General features: G+C 38.0%; 1 protein-coding gene across 1 annotated transcript in view; it reads right to left on the bottom strand.

The window, feature by feature from the left end:
- The window catches only part of LOC129370868 (thrombospondin type-1 domain-containing protein 7A), a 166,398-nt gene that overhangs the window by 11,357 nt on the left and 134,867 nt on the right, over positions 1-20,174 (bottom strand). Inside the window, exons 19-23 of the mRNA XM_055047094.1 lie at positions 14,017-14,132; positions 13,587-13,704; positions 11,094-11,239; positions 9,406-9,580; positions 1,592-1,765 (exon numbers count right to left, since the gene is read on the bottom strand). Coding sequence (XP_054903069.1) covers positions 1,592-1,765; positions 9,406-9,580; positions 11,094-11,239; positions 13,587-13,704; positions 14,017-14,132 — 729 coding nt within the window. The remainder of the gene's footprint in view (positions 1-1,591; positions 1,766-9,405; positions 9,581-11,093; positions 11,240-13,586; positions 13,705-14,016; positions 14,133-20,174) is intronic.

Raw genomic sequence — 20,174 nt, 5'->3', positions numbered from 1 at the left:
GATGCCAGGGTGGGGGAGTGGGTTTCGTTCTGCAGACCTAACCTATGGCAGCTGATGATTCACAGCTCATCAACACCAGGCGGCAGAGATCACAACAGCATTTCCTCAATTTGGAGATCTCATGCAAAAAGCCCCATCTGGAGAACCACCAGTTAACCCACCGAGCAGAGGGAAAACAAGGTGAGAGCTTTTCCATTTGTCCCGGTCATATCTGGGGCAAAGTACCAAAAGCTGCACTCCCGGATAGCGCTGCTGCCTCCCGGCGAGGAAAAAAAACCCCTCAGACTGAATCCAGTCTTGAGCACAAAATGAACATGTTTTTTTTTTTTCTGTTGGCTTCTTCTGGTGTCCCAGATTCCTCCAGCATGCAGGTTCAGAGAAAAAGAAGAGAGAACGGCCTGCAGGTGTGACCCTGCCCTCTGATGCATTGACAAACTTCAACATGCAACTGACTTCAACTCAGTTAAAGTCAAAATAGCCAACTTCAAACTTGACTGTTTTCTTGCTTATTACATAAGTTGTGAATTGAGGAAAACCTTTTTTCATTAGTGGCCACCGCTGCCTGCATTCGCATGCTTTATGCTTCCTGGAACAGGTTAGGAAAGGTCTATGGAAGTCGGTCCTGGAGGGCCGGCATCCTGCACCTTTCTCTCCCTGGAGGTACCAACAACCTTTCAGCATGTCGGTGTTTTTCTTAGGCCTTCTAACGAGCCACCATTTGGTCCAGGAGCATTAAACCAGGGAGAGAACTAACCTCAACATGTCGATCCATCGTTTGCCCTCCAACATATCATTTCCTGTTCTTCTTTTAGTGAAGTATCGGTGTTCGTTTTGTATTTCTTACCTATCTTTATTTTTTTGAGGACCAAACTCCAAATCCAGTGTACTTTCCTGTGTGTAGTGCATCATTGTGGCACATCGTGTTAAAATTTCCGATCTATGCCAGCCGCCTGAGGACCGACTTCAGGCACCGCCGGGCAATGGAATAAAAAGATGCTCATTACATTTTTGCATAAAATAATTCTTAGATGATGCTCAGTTTTGATTTTGGGATCCTTTCACTTTAAATCCAAATAATCTCCTGCTGGCCACGCCCCCAACTCAACGTTTACACTCGCACTATGAAACTGGCTGCAAATTATACCACAGTACATTTTACAAACCAGAGCCAAGGAGGACACAGCGAATGGTTTCCAGTGGTACGTCAGCAATAAAACACTCGTCTTTTTCAGCAGCCATTTTGGTTGCCAAGGTGACGGAAGGAACTTGGCTGGGGTTGCTAGGTAACGGGCTGGGGTTGCTAGGTAACGGGCTGCTGATTTCTGACGTTAAATTTCCGATGATTTTTCAAACATGAACTCTTTGTTAAAAGACAGCCGGTAATTTTTAGCCAGAAGTTTTAAGGTATTGCATATTTAATTATTCCATACAATGACATATTTCTTTCAAATGCAAATTAATGACCCTAAGGTCAAAAGGCTGCATCACTGAAGCATCTTTAGCAGATCCATGGTTACATTTAGAAAGCTACAAGTCAAGTTTTCCTTCACCTCTCAAGCCTTGTGACCAGCGCAGAGAAAAGGATTCGTACCTGTGCAGGGCTGCGACTCCCAAGCCTGGTCTGGACACAGCTGCAGGTTTTCAGGCTCCTGGGCCAGGACGGCTCGGGACCGGACCTGAACGGAGCCGAAGTCCACGCCGGCTCCTTTCACACAGATGCTGACACATGAGCTCCAGTCAGACCACTCCATCAGGTAGCATTCGCCTGCACCACAAGAGAGACGGGATATTTTATTTGTTGTATTTAATACCTAGGTTTTCATCAGGCAGGTATTCATAAAGAAATAATTGAGACTAAAAAACATCTGGCTCTCATTTCTTCAGAATCAGGTAGTAATATTGGTCTAAATGACTAATTTTATAACTTTCTTTGGCTTTTATTAATAGTTATTCACAGCCATTCCAAACCTTTTGCTGCAAAACAAACATGTTTATCATTCTAGTAATAAATTACATATTTAGACGCATCTATTCTCTGATTTGACCATCTGCTGCATAAAATGTTGGGGAACAAGGTAATGACAGAGTGTTATAGCACAGAGTGTTATAGCACAGAGTGTTATAACACAGAGTGTTATAACACAGAGTGTTATAACACAGAGTGTTATAACACAGTGTTATAGCACAGAGTGTTATAACACAGTGTTATAGCACAGTGTGTTATAGCACAGAGTGTTATAACACAGTGTTATAGCACAGAGTGTTATAACACAGAGTGTTATAGCAGAGTGTTATAACACAGAGTGTTATAGCACAGAGTGTTATAGCACAGAGTGTTATAGCACAGAGTGTTATAGCACAGAGTGTTATAGCACAGTGTGTTATAGTACAGAGTGTTATAGCACAGTGTGTTATAACACAGAGTGTTATAGCACAGAGTGTTATAACACAGAGTGTTATAACACAGAGTGTTATAGCACAGAGTGTTATAGCACAGAGTGTTATAGCACAGAGTGTTATAGCACAGTGTGTTATAGCACAGAGTGTTATAGCACAGAGTGTTATAGCACAGAGTGTTATAGCACAGTGTGTTATAGTACAGAGTGTTATAACACAGAGTGTTATAGCACAGAGTGTTAACACAGAGTGTTATAGCACAGTGTGTTATAGCACAGTGTGTTATAACACAGAGTGTTATAGCACAGAGTGTTATAACACAGTGTGTTATAACAGAGAGTGTTATAGCACAGTGTGATATAACACAGAGTGTTATAGCACAGAGTGTTATAGCACAGAGTGTTATAGCACAGAGTGTTATAACACAGAGTGTTATAGCACAGAGTGTTATAGCACAGTGTGTTATAACACAGAGTGTTATAGCACAGAGTGTTATAGCACAGAGTGTTATAACACACTGTTATAACACAGAGTGTTATAGCACAGTGTGTTATAGCACAGTGTGTTATAACACAGAGTGTTATAGCACAGTGTTATAGCACAGAGTGTTATAGCACAGTGTTTATAGCACAGTGTGTTATAACACAGAGTGTTATAGCACAGAGTGTTATAGCACAGAGTGTTATAACACAGAGTGTTATAACACAGAGTGCTATAGAACAGAGTGCTATAGAACAGAGTGTTATAGCACAGTGTGTTATAGCACAGAGTGTTATAGCACAGAGTGTTATAGCACAGAGTGTTATAGCACAGTGTGTTATAGTACAGTGTTATAACACAGAGTGTTATAGAACAGAGTGTTATAGCACAGTGTGTTATAGTACAGAGTGTTATAACACAGTGTGTTATAGTACAGAGTGTTATAGCACAGTGTGTTATAGCACAGAGTGTTATAACACAGAGTGTTATAGTACAGAGTGTTATAACACAGTGTGTTATAGCACAGAGTGTTATAGCACAGAGTGTTATAACACAGTGTGTTATAACACAGTGTGTTATAGTACAGAGTGTTATAGCACAGTGTGTTATAGCACAGAGTGTTATAACACAGTGTGTTATAGTACAGAGTGTTATAGCATAGTGTGTTATAACACAGAGTGTTATAACACAGTGTGTTATAACACAGTGTGTTATAGTACAGAGTGTTATAGCACAGAGTGTTATAGCACAGTGTGTTATAGCACAGAGTGTTATAACCCAGAGTGTTATAGTACAGAGTGTTATAACACAGTGTGTTATAGCACAGTGTGTTATAGTACAGAGTGTTATAGCACAGTGTGTTATAGTACAGAGTGTTATAGCACAGTGTTATAGCACAGAGTGTTATAACACAGAGTGTTATAACACAGTGTGTTATAGCACAGAGTGTTATAACACAGAGTGTTATAACACAGTGTGTTATAACACAGTGTGTTATAGTACAGAGTGTTATAGCACAGTGTGTTATAACACAGTGTTATAGCACAGAGTGTTATAGCACAGTGTGTTATAGCACAGAGTGTTATAACACAGTGTGTTATAGTACAGAGTGTTATAACACAGTGTGTTATAGCACAGAGTGTTATAACACAGTGTGTTATAGCACAGTGTGTTTAACACAGTGTTATAACACAGTGTTATAGCACAGAGTGTTATAGCACAGTGTGTTATAGCACAGAGTGTTATAACACAGTGTGTTATAGCACAGAGTGTTATAACACAGTGTGTTATAGTACAGAGTGTTATAGCACAGAGTGTTATAGCACAGTGTGTTATAGCACAGAGTGTTATAACACAGTGTGTTATAGTACAGAGTGTTATAGCACAGTGTGTTATAGCACAGAGTGTGTAAGACCACACAAAACATCTGTTGTATTTCAGAACTGAAGCAACAAAAATTAAAAAAAATTCATAATCAGAAAAAAAGAGGCGCAAAAAGATTAATGTTTACATTTCCTCCAAAGTATTTTTATTTCAATGGTTTATCAGCTAAAGTCGAATATTTCTGCAGTGCATCTTTGGTGTAGGTGTTGGCCATTAAAAACTGTTTCAGTTTCGTCAAAGCAACACTTTTAAAAGTTGCAAATTATCTGCTCTTAACATTTGATTTGGAAAATCAGCAGTTATTTTACTTCAGACGTGGTACTGGAACCTCACTGACTCAAATTGCTTTTGTGAAAAAAAACAAAACAAAAAAAACAGTTTGCTGTTGCTGAAATTAAATATGTGTTGGTTTTCATTAAATGTTCTTGTTTTATCATTGATCTCTCTGATGTTGTGCATCTCTTGTCGACTGAGGCTGTTGTAAATGTTTTATATAAATAAACTTTGACTTGACATCTGCAGCTCATCATCAAACTCTGGAGGGTTTCCTCCAGCACATGGGTTGATGCACCAACATGCAAAGGAACTGTATTTGTTTGTGTGAGTTTGCTTTAGTTCCCAGACTAACCCCCAGCTATGCACTAAAAAAAGGAGCTCCATTTTCTTTTTCCCTGATTCACAATCCTTGTGCAGAAAACTGTCTGGGTTTTAGATTGCAGTTTGATGCTTCAGCACTCCTGCAGTTTGGCTGCGAAGGGACGGACCCACTTGTTATCTAGGGCAGCTTCTCAGCGTTTCCCATCTCTGGGAGAAGTAGTTAAGTTTTTTTTTAAACCAATATGAGAAATTCATCAGTGGAAACACTCCCAGCATGTAAAAAATAAAATAATTTCAAACGGAGGTGGTTTTAAATGAGCTGTGGGTTGAATAAAGGATAACTTGTTTTCCCTTCTGCATGACGAACAATGAGTTCTGACCTAAAATAGACCCATGGCACTTTGAAAATGAACTCAGCATTTGTACTTTGTCTTTTGGCAGAAGCAAAGAAGAATAATCCTTCCTTCAGGGACTGCTGACACTGAAAATAACAGCTCTATAGTTAAGCAGCACTATGTGGAAATACACAGTTTTTATCCGGCTGGATCATAAACTAGGGGATAAATTCCTTTCGTGTTGTTTAGAAATGGAGCAGATTTGGCCCATTTAGCAAAAGAAATGTCTCCTTCTCTATCAGCAGCAGTTTTTGGGAAATAAAGAGCGATGTTGCGGTTGTGAAAAGTGAGTCACTGCATGGAGTAGAAAAGTCCTGAGTGGGATTTAATTCGATTTAAGGATTTTTAAGATCTGGAAGAACATGGGTAAGGAAAAGCACGAAGATATGTTTGCATTTCCAGACTTTATTTTCAATATTTCTCATCAGTCAGTCTATGCATTCATCCATTCTCCACATTATATATCTACATGGTCAAATATTTGACAATATTTGCCACCAGTCTATTCATCCAGATCTGAAATCCAACCAACCAACCATTTTGCAATCCATTAATCCAAAGATCCAACTTTCGGTGAGTCCATCTGTCCATCCAGCCTTTCTCTGTTTCACATGTAAAATCACGTTAAAACCATAAGTTTAAAGTTTGTATTTATACTTGAAAAGCTGTCTGCTATAGCTGGACAAAATTAAAATGCTTGATATTTAATTTAACTGCAGATTTTTGACGTTTTGTGAACATGAGGAACAAGTTTAATGAGATGTCAAGTTGCATTTAGCAAATAAATTATGTAATTAGTTTTTAGACATTTTCTTCTTAACCAGTGAATGAAAAAATATAAATACGTCTTAAAAAAAGTAGGAAGTGTTAATATTATAAGACTTTAAAAAGGCTAAGTTAAATATATTTGGTGATATTTATATATTCGTTCTAGATTTTTTTCCCCCTTACTTGCAACTAGTAACACTTTCATCTACGTGAATTTACAGTGAAACTTACAGTTTCTCATTATTTTCTCTGTACTCCAGTGGCCAGGCAACAGCATTTCATTGCTAAATTCCCTGTTGTGTCTTTGTGCAATGACAGTAAAGTAATGTTTTTTAGTTTTCCCTCACTTAGTTGCAGAAGATTCTAAGTGCATGATTGTTTTACAAATGGTTTGGCTTGTGTTCTTGAATTTGGAAAATATAGGCTCAAAATAGCAAGTTTGTGCTGCACATCAATTTATTTACCAGTCATAAATCATAAAAATCAGAACAGATGTCCTTCATAGCCTGCAGGCTGAGCCGGGACCTGATCAGTGACCGAAATAAAAAACAAAAAAGGGCATCCTGTACCGGTCGATTGTGGACCGGCGTTGCCAGGTTTGTGGGTTTGTCGCCCACTGGGACAACTCATGCTGAAAATGTGTCGACACATGGCACACTGACACATTTCCTGTGCGCGGCGCGCAGCTTTGCTCCTGCAGAGATGCGCTGCTTTGAGCTTCCCTCTGTCACCTGCTACGCACATTTCAGATTAGGCAAAAAAAACAAAACAAAACAAAAAAAACCCTTTGGAACATGACAAGAGTTTTTCATTTCAACAGATGCTGCATTCCCAAAAGTCAAATTTAGTCAAGTTTATTTGTTTAGCACATTTCAGGAACAAGGCAGTTATTCTTGGTGGCTTCGGTTTTGGTTCTTTGGACTCAAAGCAGACCAGAACCAACCGACCTGAGTGGTCTGGATAGTTGATTCAGCAGAAACTAATCTTTAAGGAACTCCGAAGCTGTTCGGTGATTTATAAAGTAACAGAAGTATTTTAAAGTCTTTTCTCCGATGTAGTCGTCTGCTCTGCCTTTCTTCTTCTACCTGCTTCTTCTAATCACTGGCTAAGTTTATGAATTTTTAAAGCACTTCTTTCACTTGAATGGAATTTCCAAAGATATACGCAACTGTAGCTATAAATTTAATAAGAAATATGTCCCTGTTTGACTTTAGTCTGCACATGACAACATAACATTCTTTAATAATATAATTCAGAAACTTCTCTAATGTATTCTTATTTTAAATTCCTTCTGTATGGTATACAAGTTTATGCATATTTGTTCTTTTTATAGATTTATTGTATAACTGCTCCCGTTGTGTTATTTTGTTTCTTAACAGGGATGAAAACTCAAACTGTGTGTCACAATGGGGTTCAAACATCAAAAGTCTGTTTACTTGTTTTCTTGAACTGGAACGACAAGCAGCTGCAATGCAGTAAAAGAACTAAAATCTTTTCCACAAAAATTCATCTTCAGCCCAACGTCTCGCCCTTAATGTTTTAGATGCATACCTTACAAACTCAAAGTGCAAATATAAGACTCCCTTTTCAAGCATCTTTGAGGATCAGCAAAAAACCAAGGAAGAGCCAGCGGGAAGCGGCCATTTTAGCGATCTCACAGAGCTCGTGTTTACCTGGCATCACCTGGAGAATGCAAATTAAGGTTTCAACAGACATCAGCAGCCAGAACGTGGAAACATAGTTTACCCATCAGAGGAACAAGACATGGGATTAACTCCACAAGCTCTTCTATGAAAACGTTTGTCTGTAAACATGATTTAAATAGTAATGGAACTACGGCAATTTTCCTCAGTAAGTCTATTAGTAATATTTCTATTGACATATTTATTTCATCCTTTGTTTAGTTATATGAAATTTGCTATATAACTAAATGTCAGATTTAATTACATGGCATAACCTCTCTTCCTTCGAACATTGTGGAATGAAATCCAAGGTTTTACTCCCTTTTTCTTCAGCAGTGGAGTTTTGTGCAGTTATTATTATTTTCATGGGACAAACTGTTAGCCATTTCCAAGTCTTTTTGAATTTCTGTGTGTGCTCATTGACTATACGATTACAATTTGAAACATTATTTTTGATTCATCCGTCAGAAATCATAGACGATTTCTACCTAAGGTGAAATATTCTTTCCACTTTCAGATTCAATGGAAAATTTATGGGATTAGCTTCCGTCAGTAGCCTAGTAATCCATGGTAAAATCCATCCAAAGTGAAAGTTTCTTTGCTTTTATTAATCTATGCAATACTTTGGTAATGGGAAACCTTTAGATTTTTATGGTTTGTATGGCTTCATATACATTTCCTGCCAGAACGGAGCCAATTAAAATTCAAATATTTCCACTTTTAGATTTACATCTCAGGGGTTTTCTCAGTGTTCAGTAACTTCCACATGAAACTAAAAAGAACAAAAAAACCCACATCTATTCAGAGTGGCGCCCCTGGCGCGGCAGGACACCTCGGCACACTAACAGTGTCTGCTGCGAGGAGACCTGTGAGGAACCGTCAGACCAAGCGAACACCTGGGTGTGTTTCACACCTTTCATGGGCGGCTCACTGCCAGGTGACAGGCTGCGTTTCAACCAATTCAAACGCGACGAGTTCAGCAAGAGGATGTGACAAAAACTGGGAGTAATTGAGCCAAATATATATAGACGTCATGATTTAAAATATTGCAAAACGACATGAGAAGGTGGCCTGATCAGGCAAAACATGATCAGCTGTTGAGTGGATTAAATGATAATTAGGCCCAAGCAGCGAAAGCGCTGAGAAGGCCTATTGCAATTTATTTAGCTTATTCTGCCTGTAGCTCTGCTTTCACTTCTAGCGTTAGACATCATGAATAGCAATTTATTCAGTGGTTAAACTATTTTAAAAGGGAATCCATCATGTAAAATTTACGTTTTTCACATTTTTGTGCTTCCATTTGGGTCTCGACTGCTTCAAAAAACAAAACAAAACTTGTTTTTAGCAACAAGTTCTTTTTGGTTTCTGGAAATAAAGTTGTTTTAAAAACCTTAGGACTGTAACAGGCGCTGCCCCGTTACCTAGCAACCCCACCAGAGCCCAGCCTGTTACCTAGCAACCAAATAAATAAATGATGCTGTTACAATCTGGGCAATAAAATGTTTCCTTTCTTATTTAAAAAAACAAAGAGGTTCGTTTGTGTATTTGCATTTTTTAATAAAAACTCTTAAGTGGTTGAATAAAAAAGGAAAAACAGCAGAATGTGACTTTTTCTTATTCGATTAATCGTCAGCATAATAAATGTAACCACACTAACGATACTAATTAGTGACAGGATCCATATCTGAGGAGTGATTTGCTACCTGGACATGGGAGGACACACGCCTCTTTCAGCACCACCTTCTTGTCTCCGTCGACGGCCAGCTCCAGGCTGCTGCACAGCTCCTCGTCCGCCATGCTGCTCTCGCCGGCGCCGGACCCGTCCGACACGAAGCAGGACAGGTTCCTGTAGCGAGTGCCGTGTCCGCACACCACGCTCTGAGAAAAGACGAAAAACGCAGCAGGCGGTGAGCTTCAAGATTAATTTGGTGTTTGAGGGCAAACAGGTGGAGATATTGTTTTTGTTCCAGTTGTTTCTCAGGAGGGACTGTTGCAATAAATCAATTAATCAGATAATTACTTAAAACAAGCCCAATAATTTTCATTATTGAAATGTCTCGCAGTTCCAGTGTTAAATGTTCATTAAAATTTGAAGTTTATTGATCTTTGACAATGTGTTTTTAAATTATCACCAAAAATTACTTGAAAATGGCCTCCATTGTTTATCATAGTAACTTCAGGGATAATTTATTGTCCAGAAAAATGAGTTATTGTGACAAGCTTTTTCCCCAAAAGAGTCCTTAGAAAGATTTACTTTATGTCTTTATTAGTCGCGTTTCTGGTAACTTTGACCTTTTGTTTTCTCTCCCGCAGGTTCAAACATCTGGATTTAGCTGAGATATGTTATTTAAATACTGAGTTATAAATTGTCAAGCAAAAGTGTTGATATTCACTGATTTTTAACCTATTTTGTCTTACAATAAAATCACAAACTACATTGTGTATCTCACTTTGCTGGTGCTTTGCCAGAATGTGAAAATAGTTTGATCTGAATCCATTAAACTGCATTTCCGGCTCCATGTTTTGTGTTCCTGTTGGACGGTGACCTTTTTCCCGCCAGTGTTTCTCTATGCTGGCAGTTTCCAGACTTTCTGAATGACAGCAAAAGTTTTTTCTTCAAACTTTGCTTTTTTTCCCCCTCTCCAATCCATTAAAATTGCTAAAATAAAAGACCCATTCAATCAAATCTCTAAAACATGCACAGACTGTTAAAACACAAGTATTTTTGGTCTATTTGCTAATGCAAATGTCTTAATTCATTTGAAATACAACAAAACTAACTTAAAGGAACTTTTCAACAAGCTATAGCAGCAAGTTTTTATGTCATTAATTCCTCAATATTGACTTTTTCATCCATATTAAGGAATTATTGACATAAAACAAGCTCCTGCATGTTGCTGAAAAGTTCCTGTAAGTTATTTTAGTCTTTTTTCAACTCTACAAAGACACTTGCACTATAAGTCAGAGCAAAAGCACTTAGTAAGATTGTGTTGTTGCTGTGTAGAGGCTCAGAGTTGGAATCTGCTTGTCTAATAACAGAAGTGACCAAATTTAACACAACAGGAGACTTTATTCTTCTAACCTTAAGGCACACAGCTCAATTTCCTTGGCAAAGTTATAGGTTTTTACTAATGTGTCAGCATTAAATATGCATTAGATTGATTTCTACTGTCCATGTAGCAGAACTACAGTATGAGCAGGAATATGATGAGGTCGTCCATCAATACTAAACACCATTATATTTTGAGGAATCACCCTTTTGGCTCCAGCCCTCCTAATTATTGATCTCAGAGAACAGAGTTGCATTCTTTGCTGCTGCCAGAAGTCGATGCACTTACTAATATTTAATGTCGGTGGATTTCGGTACGTTGCAAATGATTTATTGACGTACCTCGACCCGACACTCAGACCAGGGGCTGTACTGCCACCGGTAGCAGGGTCGGACCGGGCAGGGTTTCCACTGCTCCATCTGGGTCGGACACGGCCGGCCGTCGCCCTGCGAGGCCTGGACCACCGAGCGCTGCCTCTGCATCTTACCTGGAAGAACAACAGCCACGTTTTCTGTTTTTATTCTGCAAAAACTACATCTTACCAGGAATTTTTGGTCTAATTTTCAGTGCATAAACCAACTATCAAGTGAATTTTCAGCAAAACATAGGAGTTTGTTTTAGCTCTTTTTAAGTATTTTTATTTCTAAAAGGTTCTTGTTCCACAGGCAGATTTTTCATTTGTAACAAGACATTTTTCCCATAAGTGAAATTAGCACTTTTTTAATTTTAAGAAATTATTCATTTAATAAAACTCCCATATCTTACTGAAATGTTGATATCTGTATCAGACTAACATTGAAAAAAAATCTAGATTGCACATTAGTGACTATAAGGGTAGATCTATTCAGTCGAATCTACGCTTTGCTATTTAATTTGTCACATTTAAAAATCCTAATTGCACTTTCTGAACCAAAGTTTGACGTGATTTATTTTTTTTAAACTTTGCCCAAACACTAAATTCAGGTTCCTTCTTACTTATTTTACATTGGCTGTCATACTTCTCGTTGCACTGACAGAAAAATTAAAGTTAAGTTGTTTTTACACGTTTCACCAAGATTGTGCAGCTATTGGAGTGTTTAAATGTGCTGTACTGGTGCAGAGTTATCTAATAACTCTGTAATCCAGAATATTTATGTCTGTTTAAAAAAAGAAAAAAGGTTTTAAGTCAATTATTTTTCCTGTATCTAATTGGTATCAGCTAATATTTAACTTCAAATATCTGAATCAGAAGTGAAAAAAAGCTGATTGGTGCATCCCTAATTATGCTTTATAGAATATTATAGAAAAACTATAGAAAAATTAAATAATTTTAATATTGTACTTATTCCTTGATAAACTCTTAACTGAAAACTAAGATAGAAAGAAAAAAATGACTTGATATTTGAAATGTACTGAAGTATTTTTGCATTAAAATCTAGACCAGAAATACTTGGTAAAATTGTGTGTTTTGCAGTGCATAGAGACCCTTTATATATTTCCAAACAAATATTTTTTTGTGTACTTAAAAATGTCAATTATACATAACTGAAGCACTTTGTTTTGAACCCAATAAATTTAAGCAGCTTCAGACGCAGAAACCTTTACGGTTTGCAGCACAGCAGTCATTCTTTCCCTTTGCAAACAACTCATTTTGATTGCATGCGTTTGTGTTGAATGTATTAAATTAATCTCACTGTGAACCACAGCGCTTCACTTAATAGAGCGGGGCTTTTCTAAGCGACCTGCGATGCTTCTCTTATGCTCTGATGTCTTGATTGGTATTTGGTCAACCTCAGAGAAATGGCTTTTTTCCACATCAATCAGCGAACCCTGTCTGGATAAATCTGATGCATCCCGTTTGATCTGAGAGCCGGATGGATGTGAAGAATTAGCTGTAAGACTACACAGAAGCCCCTTCTCTGACATTTCTGAATTCAGCCCTGCTGTGCTGTCTGTCTCCTTTAAACCACCCACTCGCAAAATTCAACAACCTTCCCTTTTGTTGCATATTCCGCTTTTATTTCCACGCAGCCTTCCCGGCAATCCACTCGCCCTGGAATGCACCTCTGCCTTCATGTACCACCTTTCAACAAACCCATCCTCTGCACCCCACACACAGTCAGAGCTCAGATCCGATTCCTACCAGAGAACCTCCCACACAGAAACATCTTCAGTCAGATGAAACAGCTTCCTGCTCACACTCCTTTCACCTGACGCAAGCCTTTGTATTTTTCAATGTGGGGATGCAAGTTATCAATTAATGACTGCGTCACCATCAAGCAGTTGAGTTTTCTCTTTCCATGGCTGAACTATAAGAGATTTCATTAAATCGTTGCACTATTTTGTGTCAGCTGTATTGAAACACGCTTAAAACAGAAAATTTTAATTTTCTCACATCAAAATAAGATATTTATAAAGACATAACAGAACAGGAACCTTTTAATTTGCTGGATAAGAAAAAATAAAAGAGAAAAAAATAAAGCCGTTGAAATCCTTATTGGCGCCATGTTGTTTCCTGTTATCCTTGCAGCACATCTGGACTTTGTGAATGAGACGTTTACGCTACTCGTGAAAAGAAGCGCTATTAAACTGAAGCTTAAGGAACTGGAGTGTTTGTATCTCGAAACAGAACCGCGTTGTTTCATCCCACACCGGACTCGTTTGGACCGTTCCTCTCTACAGTTCTGGAATAGCCGCCATCTTTAATTTCTCTATCAACGGCTCTGGTTATGGATGGCCAATGGCGCCCCCTGCTGGATGGCGGCCAAAATAAGGTCTAAGACTCTTTTTTTTTTTAGTTGATCGGTTTGACCTGATTGTAATCTAATAAACCATGGATCGTAATTGTATGTTACCCTCCAGCCCGCAGGTTTGCGAACATTCGGACCAGACCGACCACTCCGTCAGCTGGCAGTTGACGGGACACTCGACGGTGCACGAGACGTTCATCTGCCAGGTCTTTTCCAAACTCAGCTGAAACAGAAATTATAAATGCAAAAGATGATAAATCATTTAAATAAAAGTCACATCACAGTTTTCAGCAAGCAGAAGAATCTGTCATATCCAAGGGGAAGTTAAAGGTGAAGGTTTTCATTCTGACATGAAGCATGATGCTAAAAATCAGCAAAGAGGTGAAACGTTGTGGTGAGAATCACTTAAAACCAATAAAGCGCTCAGCTTTAGCCCACAGCAACCTCAGCATGGCAAACTGAATATTTCACTATGAAATATTCAGGCCTAATAAATCATGATTTGTGATATGGAGAAAATTACTGCCTGGCTCACCTCCTCGCAGAATTTAATATCAACAGATTTGCCGTCACTGCGAACGCAGTCGAGCATCCGGGTCTTGATGCCGCTTCCACAAACGGCGTTGGGGCTCAGCTGACAAGTGCTCCAGTCTGGAGAACATAAAAAGGTTTCTGGCATCAGATAAACCACAACACAATGCAGGAAAAACTCACAGCAGAGCTAAACATCAAAGATTAAATTAAATGAAAAAGATTTTATGTTGTGGAAATAAAATCGGCTCAGAAGAAAATTGGGAATCCAATTAAAAGTTTCTGATCTTTAAATAATGTCCACTGATTGATCATACTCTCATTACAGCCAGTAGATACGGATCCCACAAGAATCCCAAGGCAATTTTCTTTTTAATATTAAAAACTGGTGTTGTGCTTCCATAATCATGTCTGTGATCCGAGTCAAATCTCTGTTAAATCATTTTTTCATTTTCTTACTTTAATGTTTTTATTATTCACACAGAGTAAGATTTAACCGAGAAGATACGCCCGCTGTGGATAGTTTAATCTGGGCCTCCAACTTTTTTAGTTTATTTTTAGTTTAACTGCTGATAAGATTCTTTTGGCTTTTCTCCACACAAGGAGAAAAACATGTTTTTCTGTTCGCTGCATTTCTCTTTAGTCCTTCCCACACACACTTTTTATGCCAGAAAAGACTTGGATGGCAGCAGAAGTACTCTCAAAAAAATAAATACAATCCTTTTTTTTTTTATACAAGAACAGAGATGCCACAGTGACCCATTTTCCAGCTGTGTGTTCAGCCAAGCCACAGTGTTGTGCTATGAGAAGAAATAAACATTTTATTGTTCTTTTAAATCTGTCAATATGCACAGTGTGGTTGCACAAAGCCTTCCCAACATCGTTTAATATATTTATCATTATTTTGCAGACAGAAACTGAAAATATCTTAGATCTTTAATGTTTTTTTTGGAGCCCAGACATTAAAAACATGCTTTAAATTCAGCAAGCAAATCAACCGCTAGTCCAGGAAAGTTGCTTAAGTTGGACCTCAAACAAAGACACTCAGACTTATTGACATGCTATATAAAAAAAAACACTTATTCTTGTATCCGTCATCATAGTTTTTGATTTCCGGTAAAACCAGCTGACCAAACTTGCTGGAACCACGTTTGGGTTGCTCGGTAACAGATGGAGCTGTGCTGGTGTTGCTAAGTTATGGAGCCGTTTTGTTTTTTTTAGACAACTCCCTAACAGTGCCAGAGAAACATCGACTCATTGCTGGAAGCAGTTGAACCCGAAATGGAAGTAAAAATCCGTCTGTTTATTGTAGATCGTGACGTTCCAGATGTTAAGTCATCGTCCAATTATGGAAATGCTTCCTGACGGAGTGACTCAAAAGGCTCCTTATGTTTCATAAACCTGAATTAAAATTTCTCATCTGCTTTGAATAGCAACGTAAATGATTGTAATAAATGTGATTTTATATGCCACACTTCAAGATTTTTATGTTTCTTGCTTGTTTATTCTCTCCTTTGTATCAAATTAGTAAACTTCGAATGAGAACTTGGTGCCGCTCCGTCATGTAGCTCGGCTGAATTCTAACATTAAGATGCGTTATCGCCAACTACTGGGCTGGAGAGTATTTTTCTTTTTTAACCAACTTAAATTCTTAAATATAATCCTGTTTCCTTTAAAAATTAATAACTTTTCCACATCTTATGTCCTAAATTCTTATTTAAATTTTTCTCTACTTGTCCTAGACGTCTCACAATGAATTATGACATGTTCTACAGTCTCCATGTCCAACATCCAACTGTTGTATGTTTAGGTATCGAATGTAAAGTTTTAATTAATCCGTTATGTCCGAACCGTAACTTTGTCATCACTCCTTTAAACTTCCTCCAATAATTTCCATACTCCATCCTTCCTTTTGAATGTGAATCTCTCTTGCACTGGTATAGCCTCCATCTTTAATTCTGTCAGAATGACCTGTGGCGCCCTCTTCTGGTTGGCGGCCAAACTACAACACTGAAAGAGGTTCTGAGATCATAATTTTTTTAGGCTCTCATAAAATTGGGCTAATCTTATGTTTATTTAAAGAGTAGAAAACATGTCGCTCTATAAGCCATTTCATCTTTTTGGCATTCATATCTCACTCTGCTTGGATGTATTTCCCGTTTTTGTGCGATTGTCACACAGAAGCTTTAAAAGCACACAGATTTAGCAGGAAGAGAAAACACATATTAGCATTCAGCAGGTTGCCACTGTTGATTTTACCTCCCAACGTGCATGCAGAGATGAAAAGCAGGTGACTTGGAGTCATGATATACAGTTTGTTATAATCCTCACAATTTATTTCCTTTTGTTCAACCGCACAATGGAAACGTAATGAAGCACTCAAGCTGTGACTAAGCTGCAACCTTTCAGTTTTTATTCTAAGAAATGTTTTATTCAAAACTGTTTTCAGTATTTATTCAAGTGGTTTAACAAAAAATATTCCTCAGCAGCGTTCACATGAATAAGCCGGCAGCTAAATTATGTTTAATTGATAAAGAAGAAAAGGAAATGGTGGGATTTAAAGTATACCACATCGTCTATCCAGCAGTGTAGAATCAAAGAAACGGCTGGCATTTACTGATGCTGCGCGTTCTGACAGAAGCTGCAGGGTTTTTTTCCCTCCACTGACATTTAGAGAGCTATACTTTCTCCTCAGACTCAGTCAAATCCTGCTCTAGTGACAGGCGAGATCTTCCCAGGACAGAGGGATAATAACTCAAAGCACTCAGCAAATCCAACCTAAAAGCTCAGGGGGATCCATCAGCAGCTCAGACTCCAAGTTATGCCCACTTACTATCTAAACTCTGAAGGAACCGACAACCCTCTGAGGACACACATTCATTTGTATCAAATCTCGCTCAAGTAGCTCTTATGAATTGGAAAAGAAGTCTTCAGAGGATCAGCTTTAAGGCTTTGGTTGATAACATAAAAACATGAAATTGATACCACTTTAGACAACCAAACAGTTTCAAATTAAGTTGGTTCTGTGTCCTGGGGACTCCAGGAATGTTACATTTTGCAAGTAGTTCTGCTGTTTAGGAGAAAAAATGAAATGAAAATCAATTAAACATGAGCCATCACTGCTTTTTCTGATGACAACAAAGTCAATGTTGCTCAACCACACTTCAATAGCTTCAAATTCATTATTGTAGTCTAGTCTTTAAAATAAAGAGAACGAACCAGCAAAGAAAATGCATTTAATCAACTAATTTTGATCGACTAAATCTCTCTGCTGAGGCGCAGGGTTCTGCAGTTTCCTGCTTTGGAGCGACAAAGAGAGCTATCAGCAATGCGCTCAATTTAAATGATCTCACTGGTTTCCATGCTAAGCAGCCTTAGCCTTCATGACAGGCTGTGCTAGTTGTATTCTAGCAGAGAGCAATCGGAGTGCTACATACATGAGAGTGATTGACAGAGCTAAGTCCCTCCTCCTGGTTCTGATTGGTTGTTTCTGACTCAGCGAAGTATTTCTACAGTTATCACAGGGGGAAGGCAACATGTCACAAAATAGTGATATTCTTAACAAATATGTGCAAACATGTATTTCTTTCAATAAAAGTTGCATGCTGTAGCTTTAAGAGCTTCGGTTAGCATGCTACGGTCCATGACAGTAGAGTGGGACTATTTGCAGTTCATTGTTCGCAGATTCACTGCAAAAGCACAAAATCTTACCAAGTAAACTTTGGTCTAATCTCTATTGCAAATATATTAGTACACTTGAAAAAAGACAAAGTAACTTACAAATAACTTTTCAGCAAGATGTAGGAACTTCCTACATTTCTTAATATGATTATAAAGTGCTAATTCCATTAGCAGATTATTTCATTTATAACATTTTTTCCTGTGTAATTTGTTAGTTTATATGCCAAGGGAACTAATGCTTTTTAATCAATATTAAGGAAATGTTGACTTAAAACTAGCTCCTATATCTTGCTGAGTAGCTGCTTGTAAGTTAGTTTGTCTTATTTTAAGTGCACTAAGATATTTGCAATAGAAACTAGATTAAAAATACTTGGTAAGATTCTGTGTTTCTGCAGTGATACTCTGATTTTTCTGTGGCGACAATAAATTGTGGAAAATTTGCCTATTTGCAAATTTTTTCATGGAGCATATTTAAAATATTTGCAGCTTTAGAAACCCCAATGCATGTCGCTAATCCAGTAGCACTGGACACACAACCCACTCAGAGCAATATTGCATTTTAACTTAAGTTTGCTGTTTTAACTATTAAAACAGACAGTTATTGGTGTTTTTAGAGTGAGTCTGAAGCATTTGTGGGTTTCAGCTTTTAGGGGATTTACTGTACGATCCAATAAACAGAAACAGGAAGACCTGGCAGCAGAAAGCTCCGTCTTTCTGAGAAGAATATGGCAAGTTGCTACAACAATACGGATCAGACTTTGGCTATAATGTAAAACAAAATGTCTGGAAAAGAACCAAACATCATGCCAACACAAACATGTCACCTTATTGTCCAACACACAGGTGCATGGTTGTTGATTTGGGTTTCTTTTCAGCCACAGGACCAGAACCAAACTGCACTTATTGAGCTGCCAAGAACTAAAGCACCAAAGTGCCGTAACAGTTAAACATGAGGCCATCTGACTCTCAACAGAACAAACATGGGAGGAAATCTACAGCAGAACGGCTGGAAAAGAAACAAATCTTTCAAAAGCCTAAAATTAAATTAAAATCAATTCTCAAAGACTGAAAAAGTTATTCAGAAAATTACTACAAACTTATTACTACTAAAAGTAGTGGACGAATGAGTGAACATATTTTTTCTTAGAAACCTTTTCCCCATTACTCTACATAAAATTTTAAGTACTGAGATATAAAATTATCTTGTTATTTCTGGACTCTCTTCTTATTCATCACTCTGGCACAAAACCTGCTGTGACTGCCAGTAATTTCAGTTGGACTTGGGCAAAATATTTTTGAGTTTTGATATAAATTACTTTTTACAGTTCCTTTCCGCCTGAAACGACTCAAATCAATAACCAGTTCCAGTGAAAGTTGGTCGGGATTTCACTTTTCCCATCAACACGTCGGATAAAAGAGACACTAAAAGAAACAAAAAGTGTGGGATTGAAAGAAGTGGATTTTGTTTTCCACTTCTTTCCACGGCAGAACAAGCAGTCAGAAATCGTCAGTTTCAAATAACCAGCTGCTACCTGGTGGGGAGGAGAAGCCAAACATACATGCTCTGTGTTTGGGAAAGATTTAGGGCTTAGTGGAAGTGAAGTTATAAGAAAATCTATAAGTAGAAACCAACAAACGCCTCAAGGCAGCCAGTTTCCACTGTTGGCAGGAAAACATGTTCATTGATCTCAGACCTGTGGGAGCCGCATTTGAAAACAACAACACGTTATCATTTATGGGTTTGTGGAAAAGACGCATCTTACCAAACAGTTCATTTTACTGAACTGCGATTCAGTAAAATGAACTGTACAGAGGATCACACAACACAGAAAAACATATAATTGAGATACGACGATTGAATATGACAACTGAGTCATCCTGACTATTTTCCTGCTTTTCAATAATGATATTGACCAGCCTCTCTTTGTTAGCTTCAGCATGTAAACCAGTGAAATATATAACATATTTGGCCATTAGCATCTCCCCAACAAGTCAAAAAATTATTATCATGCAGAATTTGAAAGCCTGACACTTTAAATAAAATAGCTGATTAAATATGGCGCCCCAGCAGTTTTCTCTGATTGCCACACTGACATCATGATGACAACCAAATTATTCTCTCTACGCATATTTTCAACAATATTGACCAATTAGTGTCGAAACGCCAGGCGTATCTTGACATCCAGCGACTAGACGTTCGGATGTGTCTATTTGCTGTCATAGTCATTACATTTTTTCACAAAATAATTCCTGGAGAATAAGATTTTAAGTCTGGTCAGTTCTGCCTATTTTGTCACTTTAAATCCAAATAAGTTGCTTTTGGCCACATTACCAACTCAACATTTACTTTCTCACGTGAAAATGTCTACAAACAGACGCCCAACTATACAACCGTACATATTTGAAGATCAGAAGTGGAGCCTCATGCACAACCAACGAGAATGCAGCAAGTGGTTTCCGGATGGCAAGTCAACAATAAAA

Source organism: Poeciliopsis prolifica, unplaced genomic scaffold (assembly GCF_027474105.1).
Source record: "Poeciliopsis prolifica strain line A6 unplaced genomic scaffold, Auburn_PproV2 SCAFFOLD025, whole genome shotgun sequence".
Lineage (NCBI taxonomy): Eukaryota > Metazoa > Chordata > Actinopteri > Cyprinodontiformes > Poeciliidae > Poeciliopsis > Poeciliopsis prolifica.
The sequence above is the reverse complement of the archived record's forward strand: the minus strand, read 5'-3'. Positions and strand labels throughout refer to the sequence as shown.